Source organism: Streptopelia decaocto, assembly GCF_964273445.1.
Source record: "Streptopelia decaocto genome assembly, chromosome: 5".
NCBI classification, from domain to species: domain Eukaryota; kingdom Metazoa; phylum Chordata; class Aves; order Columbiformes; family Columbidae; genus Streptopelia; species Streptopelia decaocto.
This window is the reverse complement of record NC_138659.1, coordinates 4,628,295-4,648,143: the sequence shown is the minus strand read 5'-3', so window position 1 is coordinate 4,648,143 and position 19,849 is coordinate 4,628,295. Positions and strand designations below refer to the sequence as shown.

The 19,849-nt window shown below is 52.4% G+C and overlaps 1 protein-coding gene across 9 annotated transcripts in view; it reads left to right on the top strand.

The window, feature by feature from the left end:
• ST3GAL3 (ST3 beta-galactoside alpha-2,3-sialyltransferase 3) overlaps positions 1-17,372 on the top strand; it is a 188,175-nt gene extending 170,803 nt beyond the window's left edge. For 7 of the 9 annotated variants that reach the window (XM_082054126.1, XM_082054128.1, XM_082054132.1 and 4 more), the window contains 2 exons: positions 50-196; positions 13,209-17,372. In XM_082054126.1, the coding sequence (XP_081910252.1) occupies positions 50-196; positions 13,209-13,298 (237 nt within the window). In that variant the 3' untranslated portion in view covers positions 13,299-17,372. The remainder of the gene's footprint in view (positions 1-49; positions 197-13,208) is intronic. The other 2 variants (XR_014184203.1, XM_082054131.1) reach the window with 2 other exon arrangements.
• Positions 17,373-19,849: the final 2,477 nt, after the last annotated feature.

Here is a 19,849-nt window from a genome sequence, read left to right as displayed (position 1 = left end):
TAAATGGCAACCTGCTAATGACTTCCATTCCTGCTTTCTCTCCTCTCAGAACATCCCCACCTTGGGAAGCGTAGCAATAACCATGGCGCTGCACAACTGTGATGAGGTGGCGGTAGCTGGGTTTGGCTATGACATGAGTTCACCCAATGCGCCGCTGCACTACTATGAGAACATCAAGATGTCTGCCATCAAAGAGGTAGGGAGCTCCTGCCGAGCACGTCGTCCTCCCGAGCCCCCCGACCGCCCCAACTCCCGAGCCTGACTGGGATGGTGATGTCAACTTCCAGCCTTCCCGTATGGGTCAAAACATGGGCCCACCCAGGCATTTGCCCATAAAATTCTAGACATTCTCCCAAGTGCGATGTGTGTTAAAAATGGTTATTTCTGCTGGGAAAAGTTCTCTGGAATGTGTATATAATGTGATTCTTTCTTCTCAGAGCAGCAGGAAAAAGAGCCACAGAAATATTGAGTAGGGAGAAAGGGAACAATTCTGCTCTGGGGTTGAAAAGATGTGGCCTGCTCCAGCTTTGTGATCCATTGCTCTCTGATCTGGAGGGTTCTTTTGCTCGTTGCTCCCTGTGAAACATGGGGGAGGCGAGGTTAGCTGTGCGCGTTAGCTCTCAGCTGACTGTTGGGCAGCAGTTAGCTGGTGTAAACACATTGCAGCTCTGTGGAGACTGCTCTCCAAAGCCAGAAGTACCTTAGAAACGTCTGCTGGTACTGTCACAGCGAGATGAACAGCTTTTGTAGAGGAACAAATGCTCTTGTGTTGGTATAATGCCGCAGTATAAAGACACACTTTCAGGTCTGTCTGCTTCCTGTAACAAACTCGAGCAAAGTTTGACACTGGTCAAAGCTTTGGTAGTTGGAAGGTTTTCTGCTTTTTTTGGTAGAGCCTAATCTGTCCCAGCACAGATGTAGCCCAGGTCTTTCTAAGATTGCTTCTCCCTCTTCACTGGCTTCTAGGTAGGGGAAATTTCTCCATCCTACTCCACGTTGTTAAAAGAGGTGCAGTTAAAAAGGAGAAACAACACTTATTGTATTGTGGTGGACAGTAACTGTCTCCTGGCACTTAGCATTTGTTCACCTCAAGCACTTTGTCGTTGATTCAGGCCAGGAGGGAAGCTGGGAAGTTGTGATTTTCCAAATCACAAGATTGTATGTGTCTTAGGACTCTCACAGGCTACAGACTGCATGACCTTAGGCAGACTGAGAGGAATTAGAAATCAGCTTAAGAAACGAGAAAACCATTTCTAATTATCAGAGTACTCAGGCTTTGGAACAACCTCTAAGCAGAGGCCAAGAGAACAAGCTGAGTTTTGGAAAAGACTGTGAGGAGGTCTCTGGTCTACCAAGGGATTGGTCATGGTGGTCCTGAGGTACCTTCTGGGCTTGTGGAGGTAGCAAGAAAGTCTGCCTTGCCCAATGGAATAACCATGGATTTAATCTGTCCTGGCTGGCAGAATTGAGTGAGTGCCCATTTACAGGATTTAAGGGGTACCTCCAGAGAGGAGAGCTGAATTGAGTCAGTGTGTACAGAGGTGGCGTCTGGCTTGTGAAATCCCTGAGCAGAAAATAGCTGAGGAATATGGTTCTTGCAGTAGTAGAAGAGGTATCACATCAGCTTGCCCAGTTCTGACTCTTCCCTGGGCATCTGCTTGTAACCAGGGCCTGAGATGTGACCCTTGGCTACCCAGGTCTGAGTCAGTACAGCCGGTTCCTTAGTCTTCCAGCAGAGACGTGACTATGCTAGAGTGAAAACAGACGTAGATGCCGGGCTCCTGCAGTGGGTGCAGCTGTTCACGAAACTCTTAGGAAAAGCTTTTGTCTCTGTGGTCCCCTTGTGTCCACTCTGGTGAATCAGCTGCCTTTGGTAGAGAATCGCTCTTGCCCAGTTGTTCCTTCTGTCTGGTAAGGATGCCAGTCCCATGGTCCACTCTTGGACATGGGGACATTCACAGCAGTTCATGTGCCAAGCCTGTTTTATAACCTGGTAGGTGTCTCTGACGTCAAGGACACCCACACAGGAGCTGCCAAGAGTGAAGTCTTATTGCTCTTGATCCTCACAGGGATCAACAGGAAAAGCTGGCAAAAAAATTGGGTGATAGAAGTTGCTGGTCCAGACCACTTGGATCTTTGATTCTCGAGGCCAGCACCCTGCATGAGATGCAGAAGCCAGTGGACAACAGGAGGGAGTCACTCTTGACATTGTTCGTGGTCTCAGGAATAAACCTGTCGCACAGGGCAGTAGATGGGGATGAACAGGTGAAATACAACCAGTAGGGTCTCCTAGAGAGGCCATTCAGTGCCTGCTTTGGCAGGGCTCTGCTGTGTGGAAACTGTCAGTCATTGTGTCCAGGGTGTTCTGTATGGACGTGAGGAAGCATTGAAAGGTCCTGGTGAAGCCTCACTAGTTCAGATGTCAGTGGATTTGTTCCTTCAGCCGGGGCTGTTGATGAAAGCTTTGCAGTCCGGCAGAGCAGGTTCTAGGAGGAAGGTTCCTGTTCCACTTCAAGGCTGGTTATCTGATATGTGTCTGCCCATCTAATCCTCACTTCCTCACCCACAGGCTCCTCTTACATCTCACTGCCCTAGTACAAGAAAAGCCATCTGTTCCCGAGTATCAATAATTAATGCTCCTCCTGCCTCTGCCCCTCCCAATATGACAAATTGTTCGTGATATTGTGGAATGTGAAGAGCAGAGAGAGGATTGTGTTTCTTTCTCTCCCATTTAATATTAATGGTAGCTGGTAATTGTTAGTCACCTGAGGGTGAAGTTGAAAGGTGAAGGGCATAATAGTTGGGTTGTGTCTTCTGCAGTTGCCCTCAAAGGATGCACAAATGGAGATTTGTTTGCCCCACTCTAGACTGGAAGTGCCCTGCACACCCTGCTTGAAGAGAGACTTGCATGGGCTTTGCAAATCAGGAGGCTGGCCTGTTTTAATACCTTGTGCCAGACCTTGCCCTTGGTATTAGTGAAAGACTGACCCAAAGCCAAGCTCCACAAGGCCTTTTATGTGTTCCATCTGCTCTGACACCCCAAGAGCATCCACAATTTTCCTCAGTGTTACGCCGGAACTCTGGGATTGTGTCCAGGTCTAGTTCTTCCTGGCCCTCCTCTGTGTTTCAGCCTCTAAGGAGCCACTAAAGCAGGCTCTGCCTTGAAATTATACTGGAGTAGTCATTCCTGGGTAGGGGACTGGAAAAGGTTTGCTTAATGTAGCAGCATCACAGCACTGAAACAATGGCCATGGGATGCAGCTGTTCCACCATAACGAACATGCCAGGCAGGAACCCCTGCAGTTTGACCAGGCTTTGGTGGGGCAGAACCTCTGTTTCTGAAGTTCAGATCTTTTCCCTGACTACCGAGCTCCTCCAGCCTGAATGACCAAAAATCTTCAGCGCTCAAGCTTGGAGAGCAGCTGCAGGGAAGCACTCCAGCTCCACCCTGAAACCATCACTATCTTTACAGAGGAAATGTAAACACCAGCAGTGTCCTGGGTCTGGAGGTGCTACACTGTGTAAACACCAGCAGTGTCCTGGTTCTGGAGGTGCTACACGTGTGTGTGTGGATCACGGGAGCCTCTCTGAGAACAGCCATCGAGCCCCTTCCCTTGCCTGGTGTCCGCAGGGGGAATGGGCCTGCGTGCATCCTCGCTGCAAGGTGTGTTGTTGATTTACACTCGAGGACTGCTTGACATCTCTCTGGACACCCTTGAAACCCTGTGACTCATCTCCGAGGAATTTCTTCTGATTACATAAAAAAAAAAAGCCAGCAAATTGTGCTGGCTTGCTCACAGCTGGGCGGAGATGCCTCTCCTATGCCAAGACTGAGGTGATAAAATCTCTGTGGAAATGAATGTGATTTTTCCTGTTGCTCTTTGGGACTGGAGGCTGAATTTCCAAGAGGCAAAACAGACAGCCCCAGTGTATAGTTTTGCTTAGTCTTTGCTTTCCCCGCAGGGGTAAAAGCCCTCGAGGTGCAAGATTGTGCCACAATTGCTACCGCAGGAGGCAGCTGCCTCTCCACAGCATCTTCCAGCATCTCAGGCTGCCAAGGGCTGGGCAGGCGTTTCCTGCCCCAGAGGAAGAGGCTCTGTGGGGAGGCGGATGCTCTGCAGCTTCATTGATGTTACCAGTCAGGGGAGGTGTATGGTCTTAGGACCCTGGTATGGAGGCAAAGCATGTATGAATTCTCCTGTGCTTGCAAATGCTCATGGGAGTACATTTCCTCTGGTCTAGTCCTGGGTGGCTTCCTTACCCTCTGTCCTGGGTAGCTTGTTGTGCTCCAACCAGGGTATGTCCAGGCAGACCTAGTGGAGAAGAGCCGTTTCTGCTCATACTCGTGCTCAGGAGAGCTGGAAGCACACTGGTGCGGTGCTTTCAGTTGCAGGCTGTGAGCTGGAAGATCAGTGCTTGCATTGCAAAACCACCTCTCGATCCCAGTTCTGCTGCCCAGCACCTTCTCGCCATGTCTCTCCTCTTCTCTCCATCGTGGCTGGGGGTGCTGAGTCCCAGGCTGGCACTTCAGCGGGGGTTTTCTGGGCAGTATGGATGCAGCCTGCTGTTCTTTGCTCTGTTACTGGGAAACCACTGCCCAATAGACCCGGTGCTGTTGTGTGAACTCTGACAGGTGATTTTTCAGCTCTGATCCTGTCTCTCTCGTTTTAACTTCCAAAATGCAGAATGTCCAAGAGTGTCATCTCCCTTCAGTTACTATTTCCCCTATTCCAAATAACTTTGCAGCAGCTTTTGACCTTTGGCTGTTTCCATGAGTGCTGTATAGAAAATGATAGTCCTTGCCAAGGTGTCTGTTCACTTGTCTCTATTTTCATGGCAATCAGTCCCTTGCAGCTGAATTTTGATGTAGTTTATTGTAGTTTTATTTCCTGCTCAGGTCCTGTAATTCTTCCTGCCCAAGCACTCCATGCAAGTGTATTTTTATCACAGGTCGCTGTCTTCTATTAATGTGGAAGTGTCAGATCCACTGGGGACATAGTGAAGGAAACATGGAAATGGAGGTGAGGAAAAAGGAATCATTTTAAAATAGTGAAGGCTTTTCCAGATTAAAAAAAAAAAAGAGAATGAACCTGCCTTTAAGCATTATAATAGACCTTCATTGCTAAGAGCAAAGCAGTCTAGTGTTTCAGGCAGAAATTATTTCAGGATGGGAACGTGACAGTGTTTAGAATAGTAAAAACATATCTGTAAGGAGTTTATGAAACTGAGAGAGCAAGAGGCTGTGTTAAATCATGGGAACAGAGCATGAGGCTGGCTCCCAGCACCCCTGCTCCGTGGGCTCTGCCCTGGGCCTGGCAGCACATAGAGGGGAGCTCCGGTCTGCTGGTCATTCCTTGCAGGAGCGAGGCGGCACCTCGGGGGCCATGCAGGGAGCACCCCGAGTTGTCTCCTCAGCAGCTGGCTGCAGGCTGCCTCACGCGCTTGGTAAAAATGGAGAATGTATGGTTAAAAACCACCCTTGTCCACCCAGAGCCACGTTTGTGTGGCGCGGTGGAGCTGCTGACAGGTCTCCTTTTCACAGTAAGAGCAGATCAAGAGCCAGTGTCAATGATGCTGGAGGTGTCAGCTCCTTTGATACAGCTGTGCCTGGCACTTAGTTGACTCTGCCTGACCCGAGGGGGAGGTGGCACAGCTGCCTTTGATGGCTTCTTTCTGATCGTACGCTCCGCTTCCCCGGCAGGTCTTTGTGGGATGCTGGAGGACACCATCTTGTAAAACTTCTTAATTCAGCCAGTGTAAGGGCTGTCACCGGGGCCAGGGGAGGTGGCCTGCAGCATGCAGTGACACACAACTTTGTCTCTCAGGATAATCTGCAAACATCAAGTTTGGAGTCTCAGCCGGTAAAAGCACAAACAATAGTCCTTTATCATCATCTGGGTTCTCTCTGTGAAGCCGTCCTTTGCATTTTAAATCAGCGCAAGTTGCCTGGGAGGGGGCGGTTGTGGTGCTTCAGGCCTCCAAGTACCTTAAAGTTTGCAGTAGCCAGCAAGAAGAACAAAACTCCTTTGAAAGCCAGGCAGATGTCTAGCTTTGTGATTTATAGCCTGAAAACACAGCTATTCGAGCCTGGCTGATGAATTGCGATTGGAGTACAAGGAATGGTGCAGACTGAAATGGAGGTCAGCTTTGGAGGGGGAGGTTAGGAGCTGGGGCAGGGGGACCTCTCAAAGGGCAATGCTTTTTCTTGGGGTCGGCAGTGATGACTGATGAGGTTTATACATTTTTGCCTTTGTTTAAAAGCCACCTGTTTGACAGCGTTTTGGCTGAACGAAGGCCTCGCATGCTGTTCTGTGCATAACGACTGTGTGTCTATGTAATAGAAATCTGGAAAAGATGGATAGGGTAGCAGTCATGACCAGAACACAGGTATCGCCTTGTTCAGTAGAACAGAAGGGCGGTGACACTCGTGGGGTACCACTGTGCACTCATCAGCAAGGAAGTTAAGGCTGTAGGATGGAGAAAAGCAAAGTTAGGGTTTGGACAAGATCTCTGCAAAAAGACACAGCGAAAGATCTACAGGGGTGTGCTAGAGCCCGGCTGCTGATCCAAACATTGAACACAGACCTCCATAGGGGTCCCAGGTGCCACCAGAAGTCCCACTGTCATGGATGCACAGTCGGAGCCAGTATTACTGTCAAGGGAGAGTCCAGGGATCCCCAGATGCATTAGGTAGCGCAGCTCTTCTCACTAACCGTGAGGGCACAAGAAGAGCTGATGGCCCTTCAGAGCTGTTTTTGGCAGGCATGAAGACCTTGCAGAGGGACATTTTAGGAAATAGCCTTTGATGAAATGACTTCATGGTTAAATTAAATAAAAAGGCAACAGAAGGGATCTTATAACTCAGATTTTGCTTTCGAAAGGTGGGAGCTTGGTAGGCAGGGCTGTATCTAGCCTGAGAGGTGGCGTTCAGCTCGATGGGACTGGGACGTATGTGTAGACTTTGACCTCTCTGAATTTACGCCAGCCTAGGAGAACGGGCTACCAAAAAAGGTGCACTGAAGAGCTTGTGAACTCATTGTAGATTTTAGATTTGGTTGGTTGGTTGGTTGGTTTGGGTTGTTTTTTGTCGAACGTGGAAAAATTATCTCCGTTCGTGTTTGCAGCAAGGGCTGAACTGGCAGGAAAAGGCTGTAGATGTAACTTCATAAACAACTGCTTCATGGTGATGTTAGAAATAGCAGAGGAGTGGGAGAGCATCAGGCAGTGAGGAGGCTTCACCCTGATGGTTGGGAAGGATAAAGCAGAAACTGGCAGAAGTCAGGCTGAATTAGATCTTGCAAAGGAACATAAACAAGCATTGGCCAGTCCCACTGCCAGACTAATAATATGGAAACAAGGAAATAATTACCAGGGCTGTGGCATCCGGGGAGGTGAGGGACACAGAAGGTTTAGGGATTAAAGAGCCAAAGTGAGAATGACATGGATGAATATATTGCCTCCATAAGGGTGATATGATGGATGTGAGGGAAAGGGTGGCTTATGGTGAGAAGCTAATAGAAAATGACTGAATCGGCAGTGAAAGGCAGAAGCCATTGACGCTAATGCACTGGGTATGAGAGCCTGAGATCTGTTCCAGCCACTCTGCTGTTGAGCCAATTAAACTGCGAGTTCCAAGGAAAAGTTCCTCAATAAATCTCTCAGGTTACACGTGGTTCCACAGAATTAGATTGTAGTGGACATAATACCTCTTTTTCCTTTCTTTTTTGGGGGGATGGGAGTAAGGTAAAGAAAATAATCCTGTCAAATTCAGACCTGTTATTAATCTGACCTCAGAGGTACTATTGAGAACTTCAGAGCAGAGTTTATATGAAAGAATAATTAAATCCTGAAAGTAAACACAATATGGATTTACCAAAGGCAGGTTACAAAAACTAATTCAATATCTTTATTTGACTAGAAAAAATAAAATAAAAACAACTCTGGGGACAGAGGAAGTGTATTAACTTGATCTGTGTGAAGGTGAGTTAAGCGTGCAATACTGTACCGTGTGAGATATTATTAGTTAAGCTTCAGAAGCTACGGTTTGGGGCAACACCTGTGTGTGAATAGTCTCTCTGAAGGAGAACACAAAGAGCAGCACTGAATGGACAGCTGGGAGTTCCCCCACAGGAGGTCATGGTTAGTGTTTGCTTTAATGATTTCTGGCACAGAAGGCAATGGTGTGCAAGTGGAGTTTGTGATGATACAAGACCAGGTGTGGTCAATACAAAGAAGGATCAAAATACCATGCAGGAAGACCAGGAGCACCTTGAGAACTGGAGTAAACTGAGTGGCATGAAACCTAAGAGTAAGAGTGGAAGGTCATGCTTTTTGGGGCAATAACAGAAATTTTGACACTAAACTGGGAAAGCTTTATTTGGCAATGACAGAGGAGGAAAATGCTTAGATAGGTACGAATAAATCACAGAGTAATTCAGGGTGTCATGCTGTTATTGGGGAAAAAAAAGGCAAGACTTGAGGAAAGGACTTCTAGTAGACAGGGAACTGCCTCTGCGTGCGGTGATTATGAGCCCTCTCTCTGCTTCCTGAGAAGGAAATTTGGAGTCAATAGGGACAGAGGAAGCCACGATACTTCTAGGAAATTTCCTAGTTTTCATAGAGGAAATGAACAGCCTCTTCTGTTAGAAGGAAAAAGAAAACACGTCTTGTTTAGCTTGGTGAAATGAAGACTGAGAAAGAGATACGATTGCTCTCTCTGTATGTATTAAGAATAAGCAGGAGATAAAAGAGCTGTTTAAAGTTGGTGTAAGAATGACTGGGCTTAAAGGAGCTGTGAGTAAATCTTTCCTAAACATGAAAAGCCAAAGGTGCCCAGCTCTCCCTTTTGTTTCACACGTGTGGCTCCCAAGGGGTGCAGGTGGGACGGGGAGCTCTGCGGTGCTGCCACGTCCCGAGGGGACTGGGGGTCCCAGGCAAGGCAGGGCACTGGTGTCACGGGAGGGCAGAGGTGTCACGGGAGGGCACTGGTGTCACAGGAGGGCACTGGGAGGTAAAACGGTGGCTCAGGAGTGTCCATAAAACACCCCGTGTGCATGGTCTGTGCTGGGACCAGAGCAGGGGTGTGGACAAGGCAAAATCATGAAAAGTAAGCAGCTGCAGAGACAAGGCAGTGCAGGTTAAAGGTAGAGATAAATGAGCAGCAGGGGAGACTGGAAACCAGCTGTTACCAGTGAAGTAGCACTGCTTGCTGCTGGCGTGGTTTCTGTGCAGGTTTTTGGGGGGAAATGCTGCTGACTCGGACAAATACAGAGGATGTAACGGAAGTGAGAAACCTGCTTTACAACTTGCTGTTTTTCCTGAATGCATTCCTCATTTACTTCAGTCTCTCTGATTTAATCTTCACGTATTTTAAGATATTGCAATTACTTGATAAGACTAATGTGCTCTGAAGCTGAGGTATTCCCGGTTGTAACTGATTGCAGATGGGGAGTTTACCTTCCTCCTGGGTCTCTGAAACTTTTTCTTAGTCTTAAAATATTCTACTTGGCTTGTCTTGAAGGTACAGAAGATGTTTTGTGCTTCCTCGTGGAGTCATCAAGAAAAAAAAGGACAGGTGGTTTGGGGCTTCTGCATTTGCATAATCCTGAAAGGTGGCGTAAACTGATGATAAATTTTCATCTAATAACTGTGACCAAACGATCACACTTCAGACCCGCTGCCACCTCTCTGGGATGGACAACCATAACGGTGCATCTGCTTGCACAGCAACTCTCCTCCCGCTGTGTCTCTCTCCACTGAAAAGAGCAAACATCTACTAATCATAGAGAGATTGAAGCAAAGGAAATCCCAGCCTGATCCCCAAGGAGCAAGAAGGGCTCTGGAGCCTCCTGGGACATTCCTAGTGGAGCTCCCTGAAGTTCATTACTCCGGCTGTGGCCTCAGACAAGCAGCTCATTTGTTTGCACAAGTCGAAACAAACAGTTGGACTCAATGATCTTAAGGGTCTTTCCCAAACTAAATGATTCTGTGATTCTAAGCTGTACTGGCTGCCTGCCGGATGCAACTGGTGGAGCTGGGAGAAGGTAGAGCTGGTCTGCCAGGTCACAGGAGCAGTAATGCTGGGGTGGCAGTGAATGGTCCAAGCTTCTCTATTGCTGTCTGGAGCTGCAGATTGGTGAGAGAAGAGCTGGAGATTTCTGCTTGTGATGCTGAGGTGTAGCTTCAGGACTTGAAGCAGGAGCTTTGTGAATGTGAATAATCTGGCACAGAGGAGTAGGAAATGAGGCAGTAATGGCTTGGTGTGCATGGGAAGAGAGGGTCAAAGCAGCCAGAAGGGATAGTGACCATCTTGCCAGCACAGCCAAAGTGCGTCCTGGCTTTTCATGAGACCCTGCAGCTGTCTCACAGAGCTCTGCCCTGCCAGCAGTGTGTGCTACCCAGGGTGTATACACCCTAAAACCTGCTGAGATTTAGGGTGTATATACCCTAAAACCTGCTGGGTTGTAGGGTGTACTTTGTTGCCTTTCCCCTGCCAGGACAATGGCAGTGAGGTGCCTGCATCTCTCTGGCAGTGTTAGAGAAATCTGCTCCGGCTCTTCTCCCCACTGCAGCCGCTGGGGCTGGAATGCAGGCTCCTTTGCCTGATGAGCTCTGTCTGTCAGTGGGGTGAGTCCCTCTCCTGTAATCGGTAACCGGAGCTGGTGTTGAAGACATGCCTCATCCCTCCTGCCTGTGTTGCTGTCGGGTGCGGGGGGAGCAGCACCGCACTGAGTGAGTGCTCCGCTTGTGCCCTTTGGGGGTGCACAAGCCTGTCCTCACCGGGGAATCCTCTTCCTCTGCGGTCTTACCACAAAACACTGGAGAGCACTGTGAGAGGCACAGTGGATCAGATGGCAGGCTGAGTTCCCTTACATGTGGCTTTCTGCTTGGAAAGAGGCGTTTGTGGCAGAGCCCAGGGTGCAGAGCAGCCTGGATGCTGAAGGTCTCGCCAGCAGTCAGTACTGGAGCCAGATGTAGCCATAATGGGAGAGACTACAATAGCATCACCTAAAATTTTATTATCCACTTCCTGTACTTAAATTCCTGCTCCACTTGTACTTTTCATGAAGCAGATTTCTCCTTGCCATCAGATAAGGCACTTCGATGTGACCTGCGGTGAGATTACAGGTGGTTGGAGTTTGCCTAGAAGTGGCTGCTTCCCCAGTAACCATCTGTACCAAGGGATACAAGCAGGTTGTACTGGGTGAAACCAATTGCCTCCTCACGCTGTTTGATGAGGCTGAAGGACGTCAAGGAGGGGATCAGCTTGTGCTGTGATGTGTCAGGCACATCAGGCTCCCTGGTGCTCCAGAGAGGCTTTGAACAACAAACGCAGCCAGACGTGAGCGCATGGAGCCACGGTGTGCCAGCTGCTGGCAGGAGCACCCCGCACGCTTGGCTGCCTCTGCCGTGCCGAGCGCTCCCAGCAAGGGGCTGAGCTGTCAGGAGAGATGCTGCTGCATGGCAGGGGCCAAGCCCAGGGCCGCAGATGACATACTGTGTGTGGGATAGTTTCCAGCAGGTTGGGGGACTGTGACTGTCCTGCTCCAAGTGAGAGGCACACGCAGCCCTGCTCTCCCAGCTCCCTCTGCTCTGTACAATCATTGTTCCCACTACTGCTTTCTGAAATTCATGTTTTTTCCCTTTTACGAGCCAGCTTTCTTCCCAGTGCCAGTTTTCAGTTTCTGTCTTTATGCTAGCAGAAGCCAAGCACTGAGTTGCTTCTGGGCAGCATCTTTTCAGTTTAGAAATGGGGTCTTCTTCTGCATTTTCGGAGTCCCAAAGATCACTAGCACAGTTTGCCATGTGTCGTCCTGTTGTTCCTGGTGCTGCTGCACCCTTTGCAGCATTCAGGTAACAGTGTCATTGGAAGCAGAAGTCAAAGACTCCTTTTGAACACAGGTTACAAGATAAGACCTGCCTGAACTTTCCTTAGCTTCTTTAATTCTCGTCATTCCTGTGCACTGAGGGGATGATGGTGGTTTATGAAGCAGCAAGAGAGATATTTCCAAAGTGTGCTGGAGATGTAGAGATGGACTTTCAGTCCCTTGGACCTCTTGGGAGCAGGCTCCATGCCATGACCATGTGCCACACAGTCAGCAGTCATGGTTGAGAGCTGCTTGTCCTGGACAGGACATCCATAAATGACAGGAGAGCCACATGCACATTGCATGATAGATGCAACCAGTGCTTTGCAGGCAGGTGCCCACAGTTTTGCAGTGGGTAAACTGGGTTTAGATACCTGTGACAAAGTGCCCTCAGAGGGCTCATTGGGCTGGTGCTTTGTTGGTTGAGGTCATTTTAGGGAGGCTCCTGTAGAGTGATTTTTATCATGATCCAGATCATATTTAGAGCCCAGATTACCTGATGGCCAGAGCACCGTGCTGGAGACCTGGATTCGTTTTTCTGGGATTCTTGTCCTCTTGGGAGATTTTGAGGAAGGCTGCTTTCCCCTGCTCTGCCTTGGTCTCCCAAGGGGACAAACCTCTTACTGCTTTCATTAAGTGCTTTAATAGTACCAGCATAGGGGGGTCATGGCAGATGCTCTGATCATGGCTAAAACCTGCTGCAGGGAACACATCTGGGTGGGCTGACACCAGCTATAGCAACCATTGCTCTGAAGTGCCTGGCTGGGAGATATGACCATTTCACCCTTCACATTCTATTAGTGTAACCTTTAGCATGTGATTTCCTCTTGACAAGGCTAGGGGAGGCAAGAGCCAGCCTTGATGGGGCTGGTCTTGGGGCTTTTCAGCTGCGTGCACCCCATGCGTTCCCCAGAGACCTCCCTTGGCAGGGAGCTGTATGTGGGTACGTGTCCTGCCGCTGTGTTCTCTGCCAGCCCCTGTTCCCTGACACACATCACCATTAATGGTGAGCAGTTGGACTCTTGTGTGCTGTGGCTTGGGAGGGCACTTCAACCAGCTACATCTGCCCAACATACCTGGGTTGCTTAGATCTCACCATGCCAAAAAAACACCAGCCCATGGGGAGACCTCCTGCCTCAGGCACACAGGTCTGTTGCTGCTGGTTGTATCACCTTTTAGGTAAGAGAAGGCCCTTGGTCTGCAAGGAATCTTTGGGTCTGCAGCGGGGTCCTTGGCAGAAGCCACTGCCCTGCCCCAGCTGGAGTCTCCCACAACGTGGGGAATGGGAGCACGCTTGGCCAGGATAGCTGCTGACCTCCTGTCTTTCCCATTTCCTTCCAGTCCTGGACGCACAATATCCAGCGGGAGAAGGAGTTCCTGCGGAAGCTGGTGAAAGCCCGAGTCATCACTGACCTAACCAGTGGGATTTGAGTGGGTGCAGCCGCTGCCTCCAAGGGAGGAGACAGAGACGCACGTTGCAGCTCTGGGAGCCAGCACTGGCAGCCCCCCCGCAAGAATCCCGCCTCACTGAAGACACGCAGAGATGCCCAGGGGCTCTGGGAAGACCCTCTCGCATTGCCAGTCTGCGTGAGGGTTGTATCTGCTGCCTCCAGGCCTAGAGCCAACAGGAGGTGGGCAGGGGGCTGAATGGGCCGTTCTTGAACTCTGCATCTCAGATGGATCTTCTGTGTCCTGAATTAAACAGGAAAGACTCAGGAGAGAGAAGAAAGGTTTGTGAATAAAACGATTTGTGCCAAATGGGAGGTGACGCTGCCCCAAGGCAGCGATGCCTGAATGTACAAAGTATTATTTTTTAAAAGAAACTCTGCTGGAGTCATACTAGAAATACCAACGTGCAAGGCAAAGTCTGCTTGTGCACAGCCCTGCGAAAAGCCTGGCCTCTCCGTGCTCCATCTGCGTTGTCACCGGCCTCAGACCTTTCCCCAGGAAAACAAATCCGTCCAAAACTTCAGTGTTGTTGGTGCTGCTATAAGTCAAAGGGAGAATAATAGCTTTCCCTCGTTCTCCACTTGGAGCTTCTGGATGGAGATGAGCATGGGTTTGTTTTTCTGCACTTTTCCTTGCTTCTCGCATAGAGGCAGCAGCAGCAGCCGCTTACTTGGCTGCGTTTTCCATAGCCATTTGCCCTGTTCTGCATCTGCCCTGACCCCAGGATGGAGCGGGAAGCCAATGGCTTTCTCTGCCTTGGCAGACCCTTCCCACCTCCTGCCTGTCATGGCACTGAGGAACCTGCCTCCTTGTTCTCAAGGCTTTCAGACTTCTTGGTTTGTGCCTGCTGTGCAGGGCCTCCGTGCAGATCGGTGTCACCATTTCTGGACAGCATCTCGCTTTATTTTTGTGTGGGAGAGGAGTAATTTATTCTTTGGAAGGAGGTCAGATCTTGCGTGGAGATCTGAAGCTTTACAGTTTGAGAGCAGGCCACCGAAGATGTTTGTTTTATGTTCCAGACTCAATCATGTTCCCTGTTTAAGTGATGTGTGGCCTCACTGGTGATGGAGCTTGCTGGCATGGGTGGGGGCCTGCTGGGAACCCTCACCCTCCGCTCAGCCCTGCTCACTTCATTTCCAAGCTCCTCCAGCACTGCTGCTCCTCCTGCTCTCAGGAGCACGTCCCTTCCTTTGCTGTCTTGGTCCCAAGATGCAGTATTTGCACATTTGATTTGTATACGTATTTCAGAGGAGCTGGAATAAACTGAGCAACGTGGCCAAGTGCAAAGACAGCGGAATGGTCTTATCAACCTGGAGAGCGTTGGCAGAAAGGGGATTGCCAGGGGAATGGTTACCAGTGGAAATCAGCTCCCATGTTTTCCAACCTGGTGCAGCCTGAACTGTGCCCACGGGCACTGTCCCAAGCCAAGTCCCTGTGTGTTGAGACACCAGCATGCAGCCAGCCAGTGCTGGGCTCAGCAGAGGGGGATCTGTCTTGCTCTGAGCTGAAGGGAGAACATGGACAAGGGGTGCTCAGAGCAGGGCTTGCGTAGTTCCCCTGTGCCGCCTCTGCTCCCGATGACTTGCAAGGGGCTGTGGCTCTGGGGCGGTGACCCCAGAGGGGACGTGCAGGAAGGGCAGGTGATGACCCAGGCGCAGGGCAGAGGAGCAAGCTGTGCGGAATGGTTTGAGAGCAGGCTGCAGGTAGAGGCAGCTCTCAGGATGTGGCCCTGGGTGCTGCCCACAGACCAGTGTGCGATGTGTCCCTCAGTAGCCTCCTGTGTGGCGTGCCTGTAGCCAAGGGGCTTGCTCAGGGACAAGTCCTGTCCAGCTTCTGGTCGTGGCTGCTGCTTGACTTGTAGTTTGGGAGCAGCTCAAAGATCCTGCCTCTTCCAGGCTGCAGAAGACAAATGCTGGGAGGCTCTCCCCTTTCCCCATACTGTGTCCCTTGCCTTGTCCCTCTGGCTTCCCAGGCAGGTGGTCCCTGCTCCCCATCAGGATGCTCTGTGAGATTTCCAGCAGGTTTTTGAGTACATGCTGTGGCAGATGCTCCTCTGAATATTCTCTCTCGATTTGTTTTCCTGCTCAAGGAGCCCAAGGAGCTGGATTTCCATGGCTCTCGCCAGGCGACACTCCCTTCGCGGTTCCTGTGTGTCAGCCTGGACCTGGGACCATCATCCGTCTAGTCCCTGTCGCGGTGGCAGTGAGGGCGCCTGGGCTGGAGCTGGCTGAGGTTGTGGCTGGGGAAGGGTGGGCACCCACCTTGGTGCTTGAACTGGGTCTTTAACCAGCTGCTGTTGGAGCCCTGGGGCAGTGACTGGGTGATCCATATACTACAATGAGCTGAGATGTCAGAGAATGGGTGGCTGCAGCCAGGAGGAGGGGTTGTGAAGAGCCTTCGGTGTCTGTTCTAGGCTCCTCTCCAGCCCCAGGGGAAGCACTGCCATGGAGGCTTGTGATGGCATTAATTTGATATAATTAATTTTATTGAGCACTACAAAGCTATGGGGCACCTTTATCTTCCAGCTCACTGGCTCCAGGTCCAAGGAGAGAACATGGCCCCTGCTCTGCTTTCCCTGGCATCCCAGCTCCCCACCATGGCCAGGGACAGGTCCTCATGGGAAGCTGTCTCTGTAGACCTGGGAGGTGACTCCAAGCCCTTCTGTCCACCTTGGTGGGGGTCTCCAGGCAGAAGTGCCCAGGCTGAATAGATGAGTGTGTGGGCCCAGGTTGACCGTGGTGGGTCAGGACCATCTGCAAGTAGAAGGAAAAAGAGGATGAGGGTTGTTTGGGGACCAAGGGCTCCCCTCTGACTCACTGTCCCATTTAACAATGGTGGGACAAACACACCCGTGGGGCAGCCCTGCAGCCGGGCACTGGGGGTGTGCACCCCAGCCCTGGGAGCAGTGCACAGCGCTGCGTTTCACTCCTGGATGCTGCTCTGGCTGCGTCCCCGTTTGCACCTGGAGCCACCTCCCGCCCTCCGAAACGCAGCAGTCCTGCCAGCTCGGAGCGGGTCAGAGCAGGGTCAGTGGGACAGATGTGAGTCTTGGCCTCTCCCTCACAGTGACTCACCTTTTCAGCTCAGAAGGGAGAGCCCAGGGGAATTCTCCACAACCTAAATATAGAGCAGGGTTTCCTGGCACCTCTGACACGCCGCGGTGCAGAAAGGCCACTCGGGTGGCAGGGAACCTGCCTGGAGAGAGGCCGAGGAAGTGCAGGGTGGTCAGGGAGCAGCTCCCACAGCGCGGTTTTGCTCCGGCTGGTGCATAGAGCAGGTCTGGGGAGCTGCAGGCCAGCCAGCACATGCTGCCTGCAGAGAGTCGCTGCTGTTCTGACCACACCATGAGCACGGGCTGCTCATGCTTTTGGGTTGTACAGCCTTCCGCAGTGCCCACCACCTTGGTGTCGGGCTCCTTCCACCAGCTCACACTGTTCAGGCTGGCCGTGCTGTGGCCTCAAGCTCACATGTGCCAAACAGAGGCACCACAGCCGGGGAGCAGCGGGATCCTCTGCAGCGCAGCATCTTTGGGCTTCCAGCGTCTCCTTCTCCTGGGAGGTACCAGTGCAGCTGGGAGAGGGAGAAGGTGTCAGGACAGGGCTGTCTGTCCGTCTGTATCAAACAGGAGCAGGCAGGCTGGGTAAGGGCAGCACCAGGGGACAGGCAAGGGCTTCCAGACTGCCTGGCAGGGAGGCAGCTGCCACGCTGAGCTCCACCAGCACCAGCGTGATACATGCCATCGGCCCAAGAGTGTGTCACACACAGTATTAGAGACGTGTCCTCAGTGCAGGCGAGTGGGCCACTACCCAGCCCCTCGGGCACTGGCTCCTTGCCCAGCCCGCACAGGGACCCGCTCCAAGGGCCAGTGCGCCCACCGGTACTGCACCAAGCTGAGATGCAAGAACTCAATGAGTTTTTAAAATTAGTTTTAGTTTCTGCAGTTTTTTTTAATTTCCCCTCTAGGCAGGGAGGGCAAGAGTCTTGCAGGCTCCTCCAAGCCGGCTTATGTCACATCAATTCAGTCATATCACAGAAGCAATAAAGCTATCAAACAAACTTGGCTGGCCTCTTTCTTCTGCTGCCTTTGGCTTTTTTGGGGGGAAGCAGAGGGATTCACCCCCTTGGGCTGTCCCGAGCCTGGTTCCACTGCTAACTAACTCCTCCAGCACAGCAACCTAGAGGCAGCTGCCAGGAGCTGTAGCTGGCCAATGCCACTGGCCTGGCACTGGGGCAGGAGAGGGCTGTGGTCCTCTCTGCAAGTGACCTGAGGGGTAGAAGAGGGGCTCACAGGTTGGGTGCATGTCATACTGGGGGCAGACAGCTTGTCCTGTCTGGGATGGGCTGCCTGTGACACTGCCTGCTCGGGGACTCCAGTCAGCACAGTGGCTTCCCACCAAGGGTCACAGCAGCAACTGGGCTGGGTGCAGTCCCGACAAAGGCAGGTGTCTAGCCAAGTGACCTTCTCACCACAGCGTCCAGGAAGGAAGCTGTTTAGGAAGCCAGGCGCCGAGGCTGTGACCGACTGACACCTGCCAGGTCCCATTGGGAGGAACATAACCCTGCGGGGCTTCCAGAACCATGGGATGAATCAGGAACAGTCCTGTTGTCTGGGGGAATGGCGTGGCTGCTTCCAGGTAGGTGACCTGTCTCCCAGCTCCTAAACACAAGAGGTGACTGGCTTCCTGCCAGCACCGATGGGACACTGCAGAGGCAATTGCCCAACCCTCCCTGGTGTGCGGCTACGTCTTCCACATCCTCCCACAAAGGAGATGTTGGAGCTGCTCAAACCCACCTTCCTGCTTTTCTGTCTTCCCAGCCCTTAAAGAGCAGAGCCACCACTTACATGGGGCTGGGCCAGCCCCAGGGGTGACCCATGCCTTGTCCTGGCCTTGGGAGAGGTGTGGAGGGGGAGAGCGCAGAGCCTGGGGCCAGGGCACATGGGGACAGCCCATGGGAAGTTCAGCAGAGACAAGGACACTTGTTCTGGAGCAGGTGTCCCTGAAGGAGCCCCATCACTGCTGAGATGGAGACAATGCAACCAGTTGGTCCGTCTGTGTCACAGCTGTCCCCAGCACGTTTTGTCACACTCAGCCGTGGCCTTGCACATCTGGCTGGACCACGTCACCCCCATCCTGCCTCACGCAAGGGTGTGACCTTCAGGGACAGATGTGACAGTGAGCTCTGGCCCCACAGGGCTCATTCCAGACCAGACAAGGTACACCCCAGCCCTGGGGGTGCAGGAGCACCGGCTAACACAGGATGTGTCTTGGGAGGCTCTAAGCCAGCAGCAGCCAGGGACCGTGTCACCCCTCTGTCCGGAGACCTCTGGGGCCTGGGACCCTGCCCTGTACCTCGGCACCCTTTGGAACTCAACCCACACTCAGCACCTCCCAAGGCAGAGCGACACTCACGTGTTGGAAAGTATTGGGGGGGATAGGGAGGAGGTGTTGCTGGCAGGACATCAGTGTGGCTGATGGCAGCATCAGGGTCACATCTCCCAGGACAAGGGGCAGAGGAGGGTGCCAGGACCCCCAGGTGTCTGGGATAGCAGCCAGGAAGGGGGCACACGAGGAAGAGAACAGAGACAAGGCTTTGCACAGCCACCCCTTTCACAGGACTGGGGACACCGTGGGCCCACCTGTACAGGGTGTCCTCCCCTCCATTGGCAGCTCCCCCTGGGCAGCTCCCACTGCAGGGGCAGAGCAGTGGCCAATTCCAGCCCCATGGGGACAGGCAGGCCGCCTAGAGCAGGCCATGCCTCTTGCACAGAAACTTTCCAAGCAGGCAGCCCTGTTAGTCTGCAGCCCTGCAAAGCAGAGGATCCTGTTCCTGTCCCACATTCCCTGCCCCTGGCTCATTCCCCACCGCTGGGGCCTCCAAACTTCTGTTGGGCGTCACTTCTGCCAGCTCCCATGAGGGCATCATGGATGGGGGCAGCCTCAGGCCATGATGTGGGGCAGTGCAGCCCCAAGGCAGAGCCCACCCTCCCACACAGTCCCACCAGCAGGCAGGAAGCCACCCACAGCCACAGGCATGGCCAAACTGCCTGTGCTGGGAGCAGGGGGTGACCAGGGCCACGCCAGGCAGGGGCAGCAGCTCCGGGCAACGGGCAACATGCCACCTCCACTGTCCCTGCTAGCGGTGACAGGGACGGCTTAGCCAGCGTCGCCTGTGTCAGCACATTCCCTGCCAGGTGATGCCGCAGGAGGGACGTGGGCGTTGTCATCCCCGTGCTGGATAATCCGACGAGATGAGACGACGAGACGACCGGCTCCACCGCCGGCTCGCACACACCGTCCAGCCTTTCCCGCCGGAGGGCCGCGGGGTCCGGGCTGCCGTGCGGCGGGGAAGCAGTTAACGCCACGGGGGGGGGCGAGTGTCAGGGCAGACCCCATGGGCGAACTGGGGCCGGCATGCAGCCGCGGCACAGCCGGCAATGGAGCCGCTGGCCCCGCTCCAGACGGGGAGTTATATAAACCCGGGGAGGTTGCGCCGAGGCGGTTGAGCGCTGCCGGGGCCGATGACACGGCAGG